General features: G+C 38.1%; 1 protein-coding gene across 3 annotated transcripts in view; it reads right to left on the bottom strand.

Moving 5' to 3' along the window:
• Positions 1-4,305: 4,305 nt before the first annotated feature.
• Positions 4,306-23,291, bottom strand: part of SNX16 (sorting nexin 16) — a 29,752-nt gene continuing 10,766 nt past the window's right edge. For 2 of the 3 annotated variants that reach the window (XM_080340564.1, XM_080340565.1), the window contains exons 4-8: positions 21,412-21,560; positions 15,895-15,964; positions 12,149-12,285; positions 9,810-9,926; positions 7,741-9,540 (exon numbers count right to left, since the gene is read on the bottom strand). In XM_080340564.1, the coding sequence (XP_080196690.1) occupies positions 9,432-9,540; positions 9,810-9,926; positions 12,149-12,285; positions 15,895-15,964; positions 21,412-21,560 (582 nt within the window). In that variant the 3' untranslated portion in view covers positions 7,741-9,431. Of the gene's footprint in view, positions 4,489-7,740; positions 9,541-9,809; positions 9,927-12,148; positions 12,286-15,894; positions 15,965-21,411; positions 21,561-23,291 lie in introns of those variants that run through there. The other variant, XR_013921906.1, reaches the window with a different exon arrangement.

Below are 23,291 nucleotides of genomic sequence, written 5' to 3'. Positions count from 1 at the left end.
AAGGATCTGTGGTTTGTAAGTGAGCTAAATGTAATAAAACAGGTGGGAAACTACTTGGTCTGAGCCAGTGGTCTTATCCCATGTCTCGATCCCTCTCCTTGGTCCAACACCAGCTTTCAAAGATGTATGGCCTTGGTGGGCGAGGGGTGTTTTGTGGATTCCAACGATTTACGTGAATCCCCCTCCACCCTGAGTTTAGCACCCTTTCCACAGAGGAGAGAATGTGCACGTGAGGAGGAATGGAAGTCTTCAGATCTATTTAATTTGTAAATATATTCAGATGTATTATATGCACTTTTGTGATTGGATTTAACTTCCAAAGGGACCTCGGTGCAGCTGCTGAACTAACTGAAGTCAGCTAGGGCTGCCTATGTATAGGCATCTGTATGGTTACGATATTAACCCATATGTACCTATTGTACATACTCTATATGTATTTGGGGTTGCTGATGCTGTTTGTGCCAGGCAGCAGCGATGAGCTCTGTCAGTGGCAGGGCTTGGACTCTGCAGCCCTCCAGGAGGAGCCCTGGGCTCAGTCTACAGCAAGAAACTCCAGCAGGCTGGGAAGGCTGCGATTTTCACACAGGACCTGATTTCAGTCTTTCTTACTGCTCATGCTGGAGAGAAAAGGACATGCTTTGAAATGCTGCTCAAAAGCCAGGGGGAAACCCTTCCACCTTTCCCACTCTCCTCACAAACCCCCACTTTTTCAAAGCTAAAAGGCTCCTTTAAATACTAACCACCTTCTTGGCTGCTTTACTGGCCTTTTCTTTTACCTTCTCCTGTCCTCGGCAACCTTGGCGCCCAGCTCTGTTTCCTGCTCTGGACTTGCAAACATGCAGGACAGCAGGACCTCAGAAGCAGACCTTCCTCCAGAACTTTACCAGCCCCCTCCTTATGCACTCACACCATGACAAACTGGAGCTAAGACAAAGATTAAATCAGTTAAAAGTACCCATTTTTGAAGAGAAGTTCAGGCCAGCTCAATGAAGGGATTTAACCTCTTTAATGATGGTTCAGCTAATTGTGCTCTGCAGTGACCAGCTGCAAGCTGGAGGTCCTCGCAACATATTGAGGATACTGAACTCCAAAGAGGAATTTCTCGGTCAAGTCTCTGTCCTTCAGCCCTTGCTGGGGTTCAGCACGTCTGTAATTGTGTAGTAAAATGAGTGCTCCATTGAGTTATATAGGAACATATGGGACATAGCTATGGGAAGGTGTTGCAACTGTTGTCTTTGAGGCTGTTGAAGATGTCGTTGGACTAATCACTTTGAGTTACTGAGGATTTGCATCTTAAAGTAATTTTACCAAAAACTAGAAGTCTTATTCGTCAAAGGAAATTCAGCATGAACTGGCATGTTGAGCAGATTGGCCCCGTTTTCAGGACTGGCAACGCACTGGAGCTGAATTGGGTTTGGGCCACTTGTCCTCTAAGGAACAAACTCTGCAGCCCTGTTGGTTGTTCTAGTGCTGTGTGTATGTGCAACAGTGGCCGTTTACTGAGCTCTCTGGAATAATCATTATGACACTTAAAGAAATATTGCCGTACTCTGGAGCATCGCATGCCTCCTCCTTCAGGTATTGCAGTGTTCCTCCTGAAGGAAGATAATAGGCTGGAAAGAGAAAACAATAATAGGAGAATATAAAGAACAAGGAGAATAAATAATATAGAAAATACTTTGATTCTTTCACCATACCTTGCAAATGCAATTTTAACACTGCACAAGCAAGACCTTCAGAGAAAAAGTCCTTTGGATTTTCTGCAACAAGAGGTTGTTAAGAGTGTCTTGACTGAGCTAGAAATGGTGACAGTGGCAAATGCCAAATTTGGTCACAAGAGCAGCTGAAAAAAAAAACCCACTGCCTTTGGCTCAGGTAATTTCTGCTAAAACAAAACCAAATATAGTGCAAATTACATATGGATGCACAAATAAAGTGGATTATGTTGCTAATGACCTTCTTAGGGCTGTAATGCAAAGTTTTAGCAGTTAACAGCCAAATGTGGGTAACAGAGACCACCTCATGCTTTTCAGGGTAAAACCTTCAGCTTTGCAAGCTCTGTCAGCAAGATGCATCTAATCCATTTAGTGCCCAGAGCTAGGAAAAAAATCCTCCTGCTTAGACCAGGAAATTATGGGAAAGGTTTGTAACAGCATTAACCTGACAACAGATCTTATCTGTATGTTGTATCAGACACTTGTGGTTGAACACAAAAGGTTTCGTTTCACAAAGAAAACAAAGGGAGAAAAAAAGAAATGATGAGGGGAAATTATAAGTAGTTGAGATGTTAATTTATGTGCCTGAGAATCTGTCCAGAGCACACACTGTGTCTGAATAAACTGAAATATGAGCCAGCGGCTGCTGCACCAGAGCAAACAGAGCAGCCTCTTTGTTAGGGGAAGAGATCTTGAGCTCTGACCTTTGGACAATTATTGTGTGCAACTCACACATCATTTGAGAAGTGAAAGATGTTGGTCTTTCCGTGATTTTCTAGATTCAGAACTGACATGCATATCCCATGGAGGGTGCCAGTAGCGGGCTACAGCATGCTGACAGGAAAGACAGAGAAAAGTAATTATTTGCATGTGTTCTGTTTCTCAGGTTAACTCGCAGCAAGGTTGAGCTTAATTTTTCATTGTTTAATACTCCTTCATAACACATTACTTTGCACATTAATTTTGCAACACTCTCAACTTATTTTTTAATTGCCTATTTAAGTAGGGGTGATTGAGTCAGAGCTAATTGGTGTGAGATGAAAAAGCCGTGATCTCCACAAGAAGCTGGCTTATCTGGGCTCTTGTACACATAAGCAGAGATAACATCTCTAGAGGCACATCAACATCTTATTGAATGGCTGATTTTATTGTTTTTTTCCAAAAGATTTCATAGAGTGAGACAATTTTCTCATCTGCCTCTTCCCACTCAAGTTGTTATTCCCTTGCCCAATTCAAATCTAAGAGGAATCGCATGATGTTTGTTTTGTTAGGTTTACATTATCCCCCCCAAAAGGTATGTTGTAAGATTGCCAAGTTAACACTGCACATCAACACACAAAAAATAAACAATCCAGGGCAAGACTTTGTCTAAAAGTACAAAGTAGTGGCCACAGTGGGGTAGATCTCTTGCCTGATCTGCTTGTCCCTGTAATAGTAATTTTTCTACTACAGAATGAGGGGGAAAGGGAAGCCTCTCCACCCCATGACTCTGTCATCAGAAATGCTGAGCACATTTAGGAAAGAGCAGCAGGAAATTTGTGAGGAGAGACCCTGTAGGAAGTTTGCCACATGTTGCACCTGCTTCCTAAACTACATCCATCTAGCTATCTGTCTATTTATTTATTTTTCAAGCATGCAAAGCAGTAATGAGATCTTGAAAGGTCAATGTGCAAGCTTGTCCCCATCTTGCCAGATGAGCAATGCTTGACAAACCCACATTAACTGTCAAACAAACAAATGAGAAGCATTTCATAGTCATCCTCAACGTTTCCATCAAACAGCTGTGGCAGCTATCATTTCTTCCAGATGAAAAGCATTAATCCTCAGGGGGTTCAGAGAGCAGAGGCTTGTTTCTCCACATTAATGCAAATGACCTGGTGTTTTCAGTTTGAACTGGTAGAAGAAAGGAATATTATAGAATCTAGAAGATGATGCTAATAATTCATGAGCAAGGATATTTAGACCTACTTGAAACCCAGTTGAGATATCCCAAGTCACACTTCCTGTATCCAGACAGGAGTCTCACTGGATCAGCGAATCATCTAATTTTAACCTGCTGCCAGGTCTGTGGGATCAGCAGTAACACTCGGACCGCACCAACTCAGCTCGCAATTAGGGTGAATCACATAATTGCTTTCTTCCTCATTTCCCTTATTTGCAAAGCAGAGGGAAATACAATATGTATCACTCACATACAAAGTGGGGACAAAAATCATTATCTGAAGAGCACCGTGGTGATGGAGTCACAGGAGTGCCGAGTACAAAACAGCAAGCATTTAAGATCTCTGTGAAGAGCTTAAAAGGGATAAAAGGGGCAAAGATCTCCAAGAAGATTGCATTGAAAACCATGAAAACGTAAGTTAGAATACTACTCCTGAAGGCTTAACAAAGGGTTGTGCAGAACCTGCTCTAACTTCCCTTCAGACAAATGAGACTCAGCCAGTGCTGGGAGTGCAGAATCGCATTTATTAGGCCAGTGCTTTAATGAGATGAGGCACAGCGCACACTAGCAGGAAGACCCAGGCTGGTGTTGATGTTCCCTCATTGTGGAGTGAACCTCTTCTCTGATGACACATGTTCCTGTCCCTTGAAGCTGGAGGGTTCAGCTCTGGCCAGCAGTGACAGCACTTTGGAGGACTGAAATAATTTCTGAGGTTTACCACTTCCATGTCTCCTCCTCCAGAGCCACGCTGCTCTGCTTGCAGTTTGGGATCTCCACATGCAATACCAGCGCTCCAGCCTGGGCTGGACCCCGACCTGACTCTGTGGTACCCTTGATGAGACAGAAAAGGCACAAGTCACACAAACAGGGACAGGTGGAGGGTAAGGATCTGAAGAGACAACAGGAGACACAAGAGACACACAAAAATAAAAACAAAAAAAGAGAAACTTTTCCAGTTCAGCTAGAACACCATTAGCTTTCCTGAATCTCCATTTTAGCATCAGGTGCTGTTCTGCTGAAGAAAGACTTCATGCTAAAAATTTTCGGTGGATGTTAAGTAAGAATGACGTATATCAGGCTTTCTGATTTTTCCAGCTACACAGAATTATATTTGAGGACTCAGTTACTTTGACTATTTGCATAGCTCCTTTAGCCTTCTTATCACTTCTAAAAGATAGTGAAAAATACCTGTCTTTCAGAAAGAACCTGTCTGTGCACACACCCTGTGCTCTGGACATCCTCAATCTAACTCAGACTGACACTTGTTAAACAGAATTCTTTGATACCAGTATCACTTTATTTTGATGATGGTAGATAAAACTGCAGTTGGAGGTTCTAAAATGTGCCCATCAGAAGCAAAAGGATGCTTTGTATGCTTAGACATATCTCGTAGCAGCCTTTTCCTGACTCTGGAACATGCATCAGAATTCATCAACCCAAGGAGAAATTTCAGGAGAAACGTTGCCTGTTCCAGTGTAACACTCACGTTATCCAACTGGACAATAATCCATAAAGCAACAGCAGGATAACTATGGCCAACAGTCACTATTAATCTAAGTGGGGATGACATAAGTTTGTCATTTGTACTTATTGCAAGATAAGAATACATTAATATTTTATTGTTAGAATAAAGGGCTGTGTTTTCTCACCTTTGCACTCTTCCAACTTTGCATCAGATAACCAAAGATACATCAAACTTCGGGAGAGGATTGAAAACATTTAAGGAAAGCCCTGGCTCAATTTGTTTTCCTTGCAATGTACAACTGAGAAGGATCAAATACACACAGCTGCCCTTTGAAACAAGCTGAGGATAAAGGTCAGCACAAGGGATTGCAAAGAAACACCCGTGCTATGGAAGAAGAAACCTTAGAAAGAGGTTCCTGAATGGGTTAAGATAACACAAAACCTAAACCACTCCCAACACAGACACTAACATTTAGTGGAGAAGTGCTTCTGCTTAGCAACTGATGAAACAATTTTCACTTTGAAAGGGGAAAATGCTCAAGTGTAAACTATGGACAAGGCAATCCCCTCTTCCTCCTCTGCCTTTTCCACTCTTCTGCTCATAGGGTTGTTTGTGTTTTTTTTTCCTGCTATGAAGTTAAGGTCTTATGAAATAAGAATGTGATGAATACTCCAAATATAGAATGACAAACTGCACTGGTCAGTACACTGATCACCCGGACTACAAACTGTTCAAAAGAGGGGACAGCTGCACAATCAGTGCCCCAAGTTCAAACAAAGAAACAGGGATTCCAGGGCATAATTTGGTTACCCGCATCCCTTAAACCAAGCCTTCTATTTCACAGGAAAACCTTATATCCAGTTGTGAATGTTGGACCTCTCTATGCATCTTAATGTACTGATCTTTGGGACAAAATTTTAACTGAGATATAGAAAAGAATGATAGGAAGAAATACCCCTAGACCAGGTATTCCATAAAGGATGTACTCCCTACAGGATTCTTCCCTTCTTTGGTGATTCATGGCCTTGACTTGTGTCTACATTTCTTAAAAAAAACCTGATTGCAGCCACAGCTTCAGGGTATAACTCTTCAGAATCCCTGCCCCAATGTGTACGGGAGCCTGCTGTAGCACAGGAAAAAAACCCACAGACAAAACCACATAAAACTTTCTACAGAAAGTTGCATTTGTTACCAGTTTTACTAGAAATGCAAATTTCTGGCAGGACAAGCGCCAGTGCTTCATAGCTACGTTTCAATGAAGGGACAGAAACCACAGAGAGAAAAATCGAACTACTTAGTGGTCTAATGAGATACACAGAGTGAAAACAACCGGAGATTTCCATGTCCCTTTTCTCCACAACTATGACCTCTCAGAACAACAGGGAGATGCTGAACACAAAGAGATGCAGACAGCAGCCTCCTGGAAAACAGGCTGCGTAGGCTGCTCCCGCAACCGTCGGCACCAGTTTTGTTAATCACTGAGTTTGCTCCGTTCCTTGAGCTGGTTCAATGGGACTATTATAGTCACAGTAACTGATGGGGTCACAGTGGGAAAGGTATGAAGTGGGAGTTTTACATGGACTCGATTACCTACCAGTCAGCATTTTAGTTGATTTAGGAGTATACAAATCAAAAGCAGAGAAGTGGCGTGGGCAGACCGCAAATGCTTTGGAGGATAAAAAAAATCCTGCAGGATTATTAAATTTTATTATTTAAAAAACCAAACCAAAACTCCATTAATATGGAGGTGGGTACAATATATTAAAATCTAAAACTAAGGGAAAATAAAAACATTGTAAATCAGCGGCTGAAGTATTAAGAAAATTGCCTTTGGAATGATATAACTCCGACAGAAAATAAAGCGTTGCTGGTTGCAATTCCTGTAATTACAGTTCACTCTGTTACAATTCCAGTTTGAATACTTCTCTGCTCGCTGTGAAGAGCACAGAACTCCACTGTCAAACTCTCGTGAATGAAATAATTGAAAGCTGGCTTCTTCTGTACTAAAACTGCAGCAGTGAGTGAAATGAGAAGAAAATGGGTGGAAATAGTGCCAGAATGGAAGCAAGCACACTAGAAAAAAAAGTCAGTATAGGACAGACTTGAAAATGACCTTGATCAAGATTTCAAGGCCACCATGGGTCCTACACCTGAAACTTCACCTGTTCCTTGCAGGGGTAGCCATTCATTAACCGATAACTCAGGCTAAGGCCACATGGCCACTCAACAAATTCACATTTTTCAGCTCAGTTTAATTAAAAAAATCAAGGTCTCCCTAAACAAAACTGTCTATCCATGTGATACTAAATATTTGGGGTTAGCAACGTACCTTATAAACCTTAAAGACAGAGCACAACAAAATTTCTATTCCTTTGCCCTCTCATGACTAAATTGTAAATTATATTCACGCTTTCTTTAGTGACTAGATTTGCAGATTTACGTGAGAACTGCAGAAAGTATGACCCAAACACCTTTTCAAGATTTAAAAAACATTTATATAGATAGTTGTGAAGCTAACACTATTTTAATATACACAGTTCAACCTTCTCTTCAAATGTGACATCTGACAAAAGATCACATGAATTTTCAGTAAGGTGCCAAAATTTTATTGAGTTCACTCAACACCTATGAGGATTCACGTAGAATGTAAAAAGAAAATAGTTCCTTTATCTTCAACAGAAGTACAGTAAGTTTTCAGGCATCTTATTACACAATTCTCATTCATTTTCATGCAGACAATTTTTGGTACAAACAGAACTCAGACAATAAATTGAGTAACTGTAGGAAATCGCTGAGGTAAGAAATATCTCTTTCTAATAGTATTATTATCCTTTTACTAGACAAGGCATGGAACATTTTTTCTACAATGGAGAAGACAGGTGTTTTGTCCATAGTTTTATTTTACCAGGAAGGTTTATACAGTTCTGCATGAAGGTCATTGTATTCACAGTCTGAAGTACAAAGCTCCCTTTGAAAACTCCAGCACAAAGACACTGCATATTGACAACATTAAACAACGATGGGGGTGGTATAGGGGCGAAAAAAAAGATTAAAACAGAACAGCATTCTTCCTATTGGAAAAGCAGAATAAAACAAGGCACTTTCAGTAAATAACTGAAGAACAGAAACAAGCTGCATCAAAGATTCCACAGAGCTGACCCAGAGCACTGTAACAAAATTCTGCAGTAATGAACAAGTAAAATACAAAAAGGCACTACACAATCCTCTCCCTGCAACTCCCCTTTCTCAACCAATTAGCCAACTGAACTTGGCACAATGGGGTCTTAATTATAAAGTGCATCTCCTGTCTTAATACATTTTGAAAAATAGGCTATAGAACACATGCGGAAATATATCCCCATGTGTACAATATATTGAAACAAAAATACATTGCAACTAGATTCAATCTAGCTACGAACTGCACAGGAAAAAATATGGCTTCTTTACAAGTCTTTCACACATCTCCATACAATCAGGAGTATTTTTAAACAGACATGAATGTATGTTAGCAAGATGGTAAGAGGTAGTGTTCCAAGTAAAAGGCAAGCTCACCGATTTTATTGTTAACATGGGTATATGGCAAATGTATCCCAGATTTTAAAAGCAGCATTACCAAACAAAAAGTATTACAGCATGCTATCTTGGGATGAAAATACACAGTGTTTTGGGGGTCTCATATTAGTTCCTTCAGCAAATACGATCAGTTGTTTTTTTTTTTTAATGTCCAACTATAATCCCATTTTGTAAGTACTTTTCTCTTGGTACTGTACGCTTTCCTATTGTATTGCATTAAAATTTCCAGAGAAATATTCTTCAACTTTAGAATTTAAAACCAACACATTCTACACTCTTATTAAATGTAAGATGAGTCCATTTTTACTTCAACAAGCATTCATTTATGGCTATAAGAATATGAAAACACAAATACCAAACAGATGAACACATCAAATGTGTCACATCGGCAGTATGACATGACATGCTAGTTGGATGTGTTTGGTGAGTCAACGTGAAACTTTTGTCACTCCACTAGGAAAGTCAGCCAAATTGTGTATGTACACTTTCTAAACTTCAGCTGATTTTAGCCCTTATTAGACTTCAATGTATTAAATATATAAAGGCTAGATAAAAACTGAAATCAAAGCAGCACTGGGTATATATCTTACATTAATAATTTGTAAGGATTTATGTAAACATTCAGTATGTGCACTCTTGCTGTTTGCTGAAAGTTCTTCGCAGCTACTCCATGTCCCCACCCACAGAGTACGTCCCAAACAGGAACCTTTCCCAGGTAACAGCAGCCACTGCTGCCCTAGTGTTCTTCATCAGCGGTATACGCTACTTCAGCAACTTCAATTTCTGGTACAGAATTTTCAGCCACAGGGCCACTCCAGCACACCTCATGGTTTTCTTTATCTGAGCTGCAACAACAGATCAATAAGCTTTGTCAAATGGGAACTAGTATGATTCTCCATAGTCTTTTTATGCCCACAATACATTTACAAAGCTTGTTCAACTTATTCCAGATCTGAAATTATCCATCCTGAGGACCTTTATGAGATATAGGATAGCTAGAGAGAGATACAATAAAATGGTGAAATCCTCAGCTGTGCAAAATTTATGCAAGACCAAACATTTAAAAAATATACTTTAAGACAAATTAAAATATAAGTAAAATAAGAGTATTTACCAGCTGTCCTCACCCAGCGTTCCCTGGTCAGCTTCTACTGCAGAGGACTCCACCTCACCACTGCACTCACTTCCTTCTCCTGACATTTGTCGAGTCATTTTTCCTAAAGATAAATCCCTACAACAAATAAGAACAGAGTACCACCAATCTGTACAGCAAATGTTTGTCACTGAAGAGCTGTTTGTTTCAATTAAAACTGTGCAGTTTCTGGGAACCTATCAATCTCACTCCTACATGCCCCATTTCTTTTATTACTACAGAGGTGCAGGGCTTGCACTGGTTTGCTAGTTAAACCCTTTATTTGCTCCAGCTGCTTATTCCTAAACAAAACTCAATCCTCTCACTGCACCACAATTTAGTGGCTTTACAGAATTCAAGTTCCAGAGGAGTGACTATGACTTCAGGTAAGAAATTACAAGCAGATGATCTAAACTACACACCTCTTGCCTGAATGGCAGGTGGTTTATAACCAAAACATAGTCAGATGGAAGACAGGCAGGATGATGAAAAGAGTTCTTCAACACTTTCCCAAGTCTCTCATTGTAATTTTAAAGTCACCCATTAGGTTTCAGAGCAATAAATTTTTCTACTAATAAAAGATGAGTAATAATATTTTTCCTAACAGCAACACAAGTTGGCAGCCCAACTGGCTAAAAATAGGAATATAGTAATGAAAAACTATAAAAAACCCCTTGTTTCCAAAGTATTGCTCTGTGTGGAAGCCACACACCATTTTAGTGTTGGGAGTTGCCATCTGAACTGGAAAGAAAATCTTGTGAACAATTTTGTATTAAAAGTGATACTACTGTATTTCACATGCTTTTAAAATTACTCTAATACTATTGTTTCTATAGTTTTATCTTAATGCACTCATTTTAAGTAATAAGTCAGCAGTATTCTGATTATGTGCCTATGATTGGGCCAAATCCAGCATCACAAGTACAAGTCCAATGCCTGGTCCAATTGTCCCTTCCTACCTCACATATATTTTAGGTACTTGGCCTTTAGAGCTGTAGGCCAAAGATGCTTAATTCTTGTTGGGCAATCAGATGAAAATTCCACTTCAACAAGGCCAAAGGCAGACCTGTTTCATTTGGTTTCAATTCCCAACAGACAAGCTGAATTTCTTAAACAAGGTCACAGGTTCACTTGGAAACTTTTACAACTAAAAATCACAGGAGTTATTTTCCATCCAGAGTTCAGATACTACTTGACCAACTTGCAAGTAATTTTAAATGTCCGAGAAACTGGCAGAGTGTTTGTGTGTTTAAGAAGAATGTCTGTCTTCAGGAAAAGTAATAAAAAATGAAATCCCTTTTTGTTACTCATGCCTTCTTCTTTCTAGTCACACAGAATTTCTTATAATGACGTTTTATCCAAGTGCAAGTTATTTAATTTTTATTTCACTGTTTAAAGCCAGCAGTACGTCACAACCATCTCGTCAAACAGGGAAAGCATCTTCCAAACAGAATCACTTGCCTTCAGGAGCAAGTGACAAACTGAATATGGTATTCAGATCAGAATTTTCAAACTGCAACAATTCAATTTAAAATTGTGAACTACATTTTCCAAATGTAGTTCACTTAAATCTTATAACCAAAGATGTCATTTGTTAGTCAAACAGGATATGCTAGACTCACCAACCCAAGTAGTATTACAATAACTTCTAAAGGGACCACGGGAATTTACTCCTTTGCTAAGGGAACCCCGGAATGAGTGACTTGGCAGGTCTATCAGGACACTGAACAACCCAACATCAACTCCTCTGGGCCTTCTACAAAATTTAGCAGAGCAGCACCATAAAGTTTTATAATACAACTCCACCATTTTTGCCTTAGATTTACATGGACGATCTCCAGTGCTATTTAATGCTGTCTGTGGCATCACTGTGGGCAATTCAGAACAAAGTTACACATTATTAATACAGACACATAACTGCTTGATCACTGCGCTCTGTCAAAACTTTGAGTACAGGTGGAATTTTATAACTCAAAGTAATTTTTCCACTTTTCTCATCTCTAGCAGGGCATTTCACATATCCAACATTTCAACACCAGAATAGAATATTTGCCTTATCTTTACAGGACTTAAAGGATCAGGAAACATAATCCCTGTTAGCTCAGAAGAAAAAAGATGGGACAACACTTTCTCAGTCACATGTACTAAACAACAACTTTTTAGCCAGCATATGAGAAAGAGCCTACTGAAAATGTTGCTTTGTGTGTGGTTATTTTGAGAAAATTTTTTCCAATAATACATTTAAAGCTGGTGTTTGTGACTACATAGAGAAAATACCTTTATGGAAATAAACTTCTAAACCCCGTACAATTTCTACATACCTAATTCTTCTTTCAATAGCATCTATATGAAGTTGCTTTTCACTTAACAATTTCTTCAGCGATTCTACCTCCCTTTGTTTTTCAAGCAGTTCCTTTTGTAGACGGTAATTTGTTTCCTCCAGAGTTTCACAGAAAGCCTAGAAGATAAATTTAAGAGCATCTTCCATTTAACTTCAGTGGACTGATGTTATTGATTTTTCTTTTAGAAACATCAACCTATAACAGAATGGTAGCTGCTTTTCTTTGTATTAATTTTCATTAAAAGGTAGAAAAACCTTTTTTTAAAAGTTCTGTCCTTAATAAAACAATGCTGCTTTGCTTTGAACAAAGAATTTATTATAATAAACTGCAATGAATATACTCTATCACATCATTTGTTTGTCTCACAAGAGACTTTAGAAAGAGGTGTCTCTCCTTTGGTGCACAGTCCCTACTTTTGAACCTTTTTGCCTATATGGAACATCATCTGAACTCCCCCCTTCCCCTCATTTAAGCTTTGCTTTCATATGACTTGGAAGTCAATTTCTAAGATGACAGAAATATCTGGATAAAATGCACGTTCTTCCCTTACCCAGGATAAATACAAAAATGTACAGTTCTGCACCAAACAGCTGTTACAAATTCGACAATCATGAGAGTAAGAAGACCACCGCAAAAAAAAAACCTTTGAAAAGGTTTAATGAAACGCAAAGAACACTAACTGCTCAACTGTGGTAAGGAAACTGTGTTACTCTGCTGAGCATGACAGGTATATATAGCACACCCTGATGAATGTCACAGGGAGCAATCTCAAAGCTTAATGTGAAGAGCCAACGTATAATGCAACATCCACCGCATGCAGGGAGTGACAGAAGTGCTGGCACAGAGCCTGCTGCTCTACTACTGGGAAGAGTAAGTGTACCAACAGGAACGTGCAATTCTGATTTAATAGTTTACGCATTCTTGCTAAACAAGAAACCAATATAAGAGGCTTTCTTGGCTTAACATTACATGCAACGAACTACTAATTCACAGAATACACTGACTATAAACATTTCATAAGAACAAAGCTGTTTTTTCAAAGTTTAAAATGGGCTACAAACATCAAGAAGCTACTATTTTCTTAGCTTTAATTGAAGCAGACTTATCAACTTCTTGAAAATGTTAAGTTTTCCTGTAATCACACAATTCAAACAAATGCAGTGTTTTTCAATCCAATAGCCTTTCTTTTTTCCATGGAGTTTTAAATTATTTTATTGCCTCAGATAGCAAATTTATCTTGGTTAACAGGCACTGAAGACCAATCATCAGTTAAGCCACAGCTTTATTCACATCTGCAAGAGCCAAGAACATGTGGTATGCAATTTATTCTTCACACAGCATTTTTAGTGATTCCTTTAGCAATCATTCCAGATAAGCAGTCATCCAAATAAGTGAATTTTAGTGTATTTCGTAAAGCTGTTGAGGATTGCTGATGCTCTAAGTGAAAACTGGCCATTATTTCCTTAAGAATATAGTTAAGTTACATCACTCCTACCTTTAAATTTATGCACAGCTTAACTAAAAATATTCCACGGGCGTTGTGAAGTGTTTCAATGTTCTGAGAACTAAAAAAACCCTTTTGGAAAAAATCATCTCTAGTTGCAATCTGTGTATCAGCTGCCCAAGGAAAGGCAGTCACTGTTCACAACTGAATAGGAAAACACTCTTCTCAGGCTCTTCTCAGTGGCAAACAATGATAGGACAAGGGGTAATGGGATCAAGCTGGAACACAAGAGGTTCCACTTAAATTTGAGAAAAAACTTCTTCTCGGTGAGGGTGACAGAGCACTGGAACAGGCTGCCCAGGAGGGTTGTGGAGTCTCCTTCTCTGGAGACATTCAAAACCCACCTGGACATGTTCCTGTGTGACCTCACCTAGGCGTTCCTGCTCCAGCAGGGGGATTGGACTAGATGATCTTTTGAGGTCCCTTCCAATCCCAAACATACTTTGATACTGTGACACAGTCTGAAGGATGCCACCACAGCAGAAAGGTGAACAGAAGCTGAGAAAGACCTATCAGGGAATGGTGTGTAATGAGACATCTTGCACCTTGAAGAGCTGCACACCTGGAGCCTGGTGCAGTTCTAATACTCAGGTGGGACCAATTTTCCCTGTAAGTTCTGAAAGGGCAACAGAACCAGGCCAGCTGGAAGAGAGCTTCGCTTCCTTCTTCAGTAGATCATGAGGGAAGGAACTTGTGGAAACAGTTGCAAAGGATATAACAAAAAAAAAAAAAAAGGCTTTAGTGACTAACTATTTTGCCTACATTTCTGTGACTGTTGTCCACCAAAACCCCAAGGCTCAGGATTCAAAGATAATTAAGGGACTTGAGCATCTTTCATGTAAGAAGAGGATAAGAGAGCTGGGACTTCAGTTTGGAAAAGAGAAGGCTTGGGGTGATCTTATCAATAGGTATAAATACCTGATGGGAAGGGATGAAGAAGAGGGAGCCAGGCTCTTACTCAGTGGTGCCCACTGACAGGATAAGAGATAATGGTCACAAACTAAGACCCAGGAAATTGAACACACAAAACTACTTTTTCACTGTGATAATGATCAAGCACTGGAGGAGGTTGCACAGGGATGCTGTGAAGTCTCCTCTGTAGAAAATACACAACCTGACTGGACACAGTTCTGGACAACCTGCAGTAGCTGACCCAGCTTGCACTGAAGGGTTGGAGTAGATTCTGATCCCAAGAGGTCCCAAGAGGTCCCTTCCAACCCCAACCATTCTATAATAGCGAGGAGTATCGCCTGGAGACCAGAATTTCATGACAGCTGTATCATAAACTTTACAGAAATGGTTAATAGCTGAAACTATAATAGTGCAGCTATTTTAATAGTTTGCCTAAAATCCTATGAGATTTCGCCAGAGTATGCAGGATGAAAATCTCTATGAAGAAGGCACTTAAGTTTAATTAATTATCTGAATAGCTATGTATAGAGATCAAATATGAGCTCATAACACAAAAAACACACCACATCCTTCAGATGTACATAATAATTTAACAAGAGCCAAGGTAATCCCACTTAAACAAAACAAACTGGTAAATATAAATTTAGTTGAAGGAGCAGCACTTAACATCCATGATCTCTAAAAACATATCATTACTCTATAAAGCAAGAAAACTAAGATGACCCATTCTAGACAGACTTGATATAGCTCTGCATGCCAGTGAAACATACTTCAAATAAAATAAGCCGCAGCAAACAGTATTATTTGTTCAGTGTGCTGATTTGCATGTCAAAAGGTTGCTCTTTTACAACCCTACTTGACACTATTCAATTATCTGCAAGAACACTGTTTTTCGTGGTCAGAATTAAACTTTCATTACGTTCCACAGCAAGAACATTTTACTGCAAGACCTGAAGTCCAAGTTATACAGATTGTAACAACATGCTGAATGTAAACCTACAAAACCTCTCCTTATATTTAATAGTTGCCTTATATAAATAGTTGCCCTAAAAAAAAATTTCATCCATTGGTCATAAAAGGCAAAAAGGGAAAGATGTCTTGGGAGAGGGATCAGTTACAGCAATCAAGGATTATCAGTGTGCATCGATAATCAGACTGTGTCAGTTTAAGAAATACATCCATCTGGAAATTCTTGTGAAAAAGCATAAATAAAAATGTTTCATTCCACACCATTCAGCAGATTTTACAATATTCTAACAATAACTACTGCTTTTTGCATTCTCCTTTTATCATGTCACATACCACTTACCCTGCTCTCTTCTAGACTGTCAAAAGGACCTGGAGCATCATCCAGACAAAGAAATTCTCTCACTGCAAGGCTTTACCAAGTAAAAGAGAGTAAATTACTTTAAGTACAAAAAACAACAACACTTACATATGATCATACAAGGGCAGTATTTCTTTAAGGGGCACAAACATCTATCCTCAAATTTACTCCCAAGTATTCAAAATAATGTTAAACTATTAAGTCTCAGTTGTGTATGTTAACAAGGGACAGTATTTAAAATCTGACTTAAGTTGCACAAATACACTTAAGAGTTTTCAAACAGCAAGTAAATCACCTTTAACATGATTTTTCAAATATTCATAGAATTGTATGCTACATGACAAATGACAAGTTTATCACTTTGGTAGTGATGAGGTTTGAAAAATTATCCTGGTGAAATATAAATATTAAAAGATGGATGAAAGAGTATGCTGCTAAAATCCATATGCAGATCCCTTCAGGAAAAAAAGAGTGGAAGTAAGCATTTTTCAGTACCTCTGCTTTGTTAAGATCACAGTCAATTGATTTATACACAGTATATAATTTTTATACATACAGTATATATTATATATACACACAAAAATAAATTATAAAAGAATAAGAAGTGACAAGGTTAATGTGCCATGCATATACTACATAGCATCTCTAAAGATGCAGGTCAAACTAACGCATTCAACTTAAAATAGTGTAAAATTGTGTAACAGTTGCCATTCCCCTCTGTGCACTGTTTTGCAAAGGCCAGAAGGGAGTATGAGTCATCTCACGGTTTACTAGAGTCCTTTGAGCGTCTTGCTCATCACTTTTCACAGAACTCTTCAGTATCTTCAACCATGTTCCTTCACCCACCTTTCTAAGACTTGCCTGCTCTGTTGTATTCATTCTTCTATAAATAACCTCCAATCAGAATATTCTATTCACAACTAATTAGTGAGTAGCAACATATTGGGATTCTGTGATTTCACTCACTACTATAAGTCTCTAAATCATCTCCTACTGCAACAAATGCACAAGAATAGAAAATGCAAATCCAAACTAATTCCCTGTCTCTTCATCCCACCCAAGTCCCATGGGAGGGTGAGGGCAAAAGGAACTAATCTTCTGGCTTCTGATCATTGTACTTTGCATCTGCCTCAAATGCAGAGAAACACAAGAAATGAAACTTATACCCAGCTACCAATCTAATAAAACAGCTTTAGGTTTGGCAAGCAAAATGTGGAGAGAAATTTCTTCACCTAACAGCAATAATTGATTATACCATCACTTTTAGTTTCAGAAAGGCTCTGAAGAATATTTATCTAAAATACATTAAACTTTCATTTTGTTGTTGTATTTTTGTAAGCCTGCTTTCAAGTGTTCATTGCACATGTGAAGACGGAGGTATTCTTTTTGAGCCAATGTTTCATGAGAATTCTTCTGTTCATATCCACCTTTACCTCATAAACATTTATACTAACCTGAAAAAATTTCTCCTATAATCAATCATCATTCCTTTCCCCACTTCATCTACATCACAAATATGATAAATTTTTCTTTTTTCAAGTACTCTCCACTGTTTTACATTAATCAACCCATGACCTCTGCAAGACATAGTCTAAACCTGTACTATTAGAACACCTTCTCCCACATACTCAAATAAAAAAAAATCTGCTACTTGAACCAAGATTAGCACTCAAAGTCATGACTTAAATTATTAGAAAACAACCTCAAACCAAATGAAAAGTCATTCAGGCATATAAAGCACATTTTCAAGAAGACCGGGGTTGTTTTTTTCCTCTCCAGTTTAATCTGCTTGAAGAGACGCTTTTCCAGTGTGATGCCCAAGTCCATTTTTTAATGGTTGAATTGTTCTTTTCATAAAGATGCTGAATGAACTCACATATGCCTAATGCAGAAGAATTCATTATGTGGAAACACTTCTGCTTGACATTTTCTTCAATACCTTCATCCTTAGTCACATAGCTCAGTTCAAACATATTTTTAAAGTATTTAATTTCTACATTTTGCTAGTAATTTTGCGTTATTAAAGAATAACATTAAAATGGCATAACATGTAGTTATGCTTGTGAGTGAAAAATGTAACATCCAGAAAAATAAATGTGCAAAAATATCTAATCTACATATAACATCTACTTACATCAAGTTAACTCCTCCCTTTTTCTTCCCCCTACAGCTGCTGGCAAAAATCTGTATTTTTCCATAGTTTTCAAAACTTCTTGACATTGAAAGCTGTAGATTCATTATTTTACATAAGGAGGTAAAAAAACTGAAGCCACAAGTCCCTGAAAACATTTTATCTAAAATATGCACCTGATGGCATAAATGTTAGCATCACGTAACAGAGATTAGTGTACATGGCTTCTTTCTTGGCTCTTGTGCCAGCCAACATCCCCCTCAGGAGCGGTGGCGCTGCTGGTGCACACCAGAGTACACCAGTGCACAGCACACAAGCCCCAGCAGCTCAGCCAGTTTGTCCCTTTCATGCTGCTTCTGACACAGCGTGGAGGCAGAGGAGAGCTGTGTCATCTACAGAACGTCAGGTGACACTTCTGTTTAGCAGGTTAAACTTCTTTCTCCTACTTCATGGGTTATATGAAACTTCCTGGATAACATTAAATCTGTGGGTGGATTTCCATTTCATCACTGAATCTTCAATACAAGGCAAAATATGAGGAAAAAAAAGACATAAAACACAGACTCCAAATTTAGTCACCTGCATACCATCCTATATTGTACCTTTAAACTACTTTGTGAACCTAGTTTTATTAAAAAATAGGTATACCAAATGAAATCTCCTATCCCTGAAGTGTGTATTGCTCTCTATCAATAAACCTCAACGATAATACATTGCATAAAGAGACGTGAAAGAGAATTCTCTGCAAAGAGAAAAGGCTCCTTCCATTTTGGTGCAACCCAGTTTGACTTACTTCCAAAACTGTAGAAGGAAATAGTGAGCTTTTAAGGAGGAAGCTGGGTCAGATGCTCACCACTGCTCATGTAAGGTGCAAATATTAATTTCCATTAATAGTACCTTTTATTCTCTAATAAGTGGGTGAAAAAAATAAAAATCAGATCAAATCTCCCTAGTTTTAATAGTTTCCTGAGGAATCCAGACATTCTATAGATACAAATATTAGAACATAAGCCATACCAACAAGTTACGAACTTATTAAAAAAAATTAATCTTCATGCAGAGCCTGACACAGCCAAGATGAGAGTTTTCCTCAAAACCACATTTAAGTTAACTAGCTCTTCATTAACCAAAATACAAACTGATTCCACGAACATTTAAATTCCCTTTTGGATCTGATAAGCCAGGCAGCCTACAAGTTATGTTTTGGGTTTTTTTTGCCTTCAATTATGAAAAACACTGTTTTGTCCAATATGCATCATCATCAAGATACAAACAAGCCAGCTGAAATATCAAACTACCTGCATCAAAATGAAGCAAAAAGCCTTCAGATCTATTTAAGCAGACTAAACATCAACATAGCTCGCTAGTCTGTCTCCAGCAGCATAACATAAGTGACATTTAGAGAACAATTCCCTTTTTTTGGCACAGCTGTTATTCTGTAATTTAATAATCATGAAGTTCTTAAAATTCTCAGCCACATATTTCAGCCATATAATAATGTTTAATAGCCACTTAGAGAGAACTCACATGTTGATCCCAATTTCTTTTTGAAACCATTTAAGCTTTCTGTCTCTGACATCTCCCAACAAAGCTTCACAAGTCAGTGTGACATACTGAGAGATGACTATGAATCATCCAAAATATTAACATTCTTTACTCACCTTCCCTATCCCTTTGATGATTTCATATGCCGTGTTTAGCCAGCCCTTTCTCAAGACAGCAGACTAAAGAGAACAGAACTCCTCTTGCAGGGAAGTTCCTCAGTAGCTTCATCTGCCCTAGCTTGCCTTCTCTGTTTCTAGCAGATCCTCTTTCGAAATCAAATGCCATGTTTCAGCACTGGACTATGTGGAAATGCAATTCATATTCCCACAGCAAGAACATTTTTTCTTCTTTCAAGTTCCCGTTCAACAATTTTTAAGCAACTTTTTGACTACTGTTGAATACTGAACTGGTTTCAGAAAACTGTATCAACAGCAACACTTATTTTTCAGGTTGTAAAAACCAACTGATTTTATAATTCTGTATGTATATACTTACTATCATCTTGCATTTCATGACATGACAAGTGATATTAGTCACTCAGTGCCTTGGGATCCTTCTGTGATACTTCATGATCTCATTGTTCATTCCCTTTTCCAGATAACTTCCAGATGTCCTGAACACCAGTGTCCATAATTGTGATCCAGAACTCCGTATGTAATAGTCCTAAATTTCCATCAATCGTTTTCCCTTGTCTTTCAATAATTTTATATGAGCTCCCTCATAACTACTTGTAAAATAGATTTCCCTCTGCAAAAGACATTATTACTTTTCCAAGTATTTTTATTTACCTGCTTATCACTTCAAGTTTTTTATTACAAGCAGCACCAAAAGTCAAACGTACTTACTAATCTCTAGTTCTCAGATTCAAGAGTTAAATGCCTTGTAAAAATATGTCAAATATAATAACAGCCATTCTACTAAAAAGTAAAGTAGATATGAATATTATATGGTCTCACACCACAGCTCACCAATTTTAGTTCCTTTAAAATTGAGGGAATGCTGTTTCCTCCACAGAATTTCATTTTAAATGAAGTTTCAGATGAAAACAGCTCCTTAGACTCACTCCTCAAAGAATCTTTGGTACAGCAACCTCATAGCTTTACTTTTGGTGTTGGAAAAGGTTTTTAGAACTAACTGCTCTGCCTCTAGCAACTTGCTTACCAGAATTATCTTTTGGCCTATATTAAAAATATCTTATATTTCATTTGACAAAAGTATACTCATGTTCCAGCTCTGGAAGAATTTCACACTTCGTATGAAAAAATATAATGTTCAAAGAGACTTCTGCACTTTGTTGCTTAAACATATTATGTTTTTCAGACTCTTAAGTATTTTTTGATTTGTGGTTTACATTTACATAAGTAAAACAATCTATAAAGGTACTTCTATTAGTATCACACCATGTCAATTAGAATTCTTTAGTTTAATACACATTTTAAGAACTAATCACATAATACAACAGGTACCTTCCATTATGAAAGCCTAACTTGTAATTTCAATATAAATTAACTAGATATAAATTCTGCACTCAGCACATGGAAGTAATGTTTTAGGAATAAACATGGGACTAGTCTACGTTTTTAAATATTACAGCTTTTACTTAATAGGTAACCACATACAATCCAATTCTCCTTTTTTGCTTAGGTTAAGATGGGATTAATTTAATAGGACACCAAATAATTCACATAATGACCAAATGCACAACATGAGTGTTAATGAAGTCCCTTACTGTGTATGTCCCATACTGCTAGAGCCTAGAAGCCTCTACGAGGACTTTGAACACAAAAAAAACCCCAAGCCCCAAGCAAAGTTTAATTACGTACCAGTTAGCAATATCTTTGTGAGCTACTAGGTTCTGGAGAAATGCTTGTAGTCCCAACTGACGATCTTCCAAGAAGTCAGGATTATAATTATCCTTGAACCAGCGCTTTGGTGGAAGGGCCAACCGAAAGCCCGGAAACATATCTTTTAGCTGAAATAAAAACCAAAACCAAATTAAGAAAACCAAGAAAAAAAGTCCTGATGAAGTACTGAATTTGATGCAGGGCACTGACTTGCTTGGATCCAGCATCTTTTCTACATGTCTCTCCCCTACTTCATCACATGTTTAGTGCTAGATTTAGGTTATGGTTGGACTTGATAATCTTAAGGGTCTCTTCCAACCAAAATGATTCTATGATAGATAGACAGCTTCAGGGAAAAATGGTTAATTTCTTCATTCATTATGTGTTCAACATCTCTACCAGTATAGTAATAAACTTCACAAAGTTCTTCTCCCACCATTTTTTGGGGACAGAAGGGTATTCTTCACATACTTCTCCAACCTACTAGTTGCTCTTAAAACAAAACTAAGCACTATGCATCTAGCCAAATGTCTGTATTTCAGCCTTTGCTCCTAATCCCTCATATTCGGTCATGTTTCAGCATCCACCAAAATGGAATTTTTTAATATTACAGCAAGAAACAGTATTTCAATATTTTCTGTATCATTTGCTAGTTGCTTCCCATAGTTTCAAGTAATAGATCTGTTATTTTACTGCCTCCTTCCCTTACTTCTGGCTCTAATGATTTATAGAACAACATCTATTGCTCTTAGCATTCTGTGACAGTCCATCTTGCATCTCAGCACTTCTGCCTTAGTCTTTAGCAGTCTGTACTACTACCCTTGTGCCAATCTTTTTTTGTTTTTTTAGTTACTTTTGACTTTGAGATCATCATGTGGCTTCTTGTGTACCCATACAGGCAGTATGTCATCTTTCCTTTACATTGGATTCCTTCGCTGCCATCTTTTATTTGTGTTCTTTCAGTAAGTATGGAGTTTTCATAACCTTTTCATTGCCAGCAAAGTAGACAGCTTAGACATTCTAAGAACTTGTTGCTCACACTCTGAATCTATTCAGTTCCTAACCTGGGACTGCACTTAGTAATTTCATTCATAAAAGGAGAGTTCATGGTTTTGAGCTCTTTTACTCCAGTTCATTTCTATTTTACTAGCTGTTCCATACTAAAATTATTTCAGAAACTGGTGGAAGTACAAAACACCTTCTAGGATCCTACAGCTTATCTATGTTGCCTTCTTTATGTTATTTGACAAATCAGGGCAAATAAAGGATATTACGCTCACTAGCTGCTTCTATTAGTTAGTTGAGCTGCATTCACTCAATCGTCTAATCCTTATTTTTTCTACACGTCCCCACTGTGACATCATTCTTATTCTCACATTTTGTCCATTTTTAGCCACTGCCGAAGTCCAGCTCTCACCTCAGTTTGGACTTGAGTGTAAGTAAACGCCTGACACATACAAAACATACTGCTCTTTTGCCTTTGAATGGTCTTCCTGAAAAGCCACTCCCTCTTTGTTAATACTTCAATCAAACTGATCCATATAGCCATGATAACGATCGATTACTCAATTCAGTTGGCATTTAATGCCAAGTTTCTAATACCACTTCAGGAAACTAATAATTTGCCACCAACCTCAAGAAGCATGGTGGGAAAAGGATTTATAGAACAGTGTATTTGTCTTGTTTGTATTGGATTACTAAGAGGTAGGGTACAGAAAATTCTGAAAGCATACGCGCATGCAATTTCATGTCCGTATTTGCTATTAGAGAACAACGAATTGGAAGCGTTTCACTGGGCCTTTTGAACCACTGATGCGTGCATATAACCATTTACTCTTTAGTTCATAAGACATTATGCT

The sequence above is a fragment of the Nesoenas mayeri genome (genome assembly GCF_963082525.1).
Source record: "Nesoenas mayeri genome assembly, chromosome: 2".
Taxonomy (NCBI): Eukaryota; Metazoa; Chordata; class Aves; order Columbiformes; family Columbidae; genus Nesoenas; species Nesoenas mayeri.
This window is presented reverse-complemented; position numbering and strand designations above follow the sequence as displayed.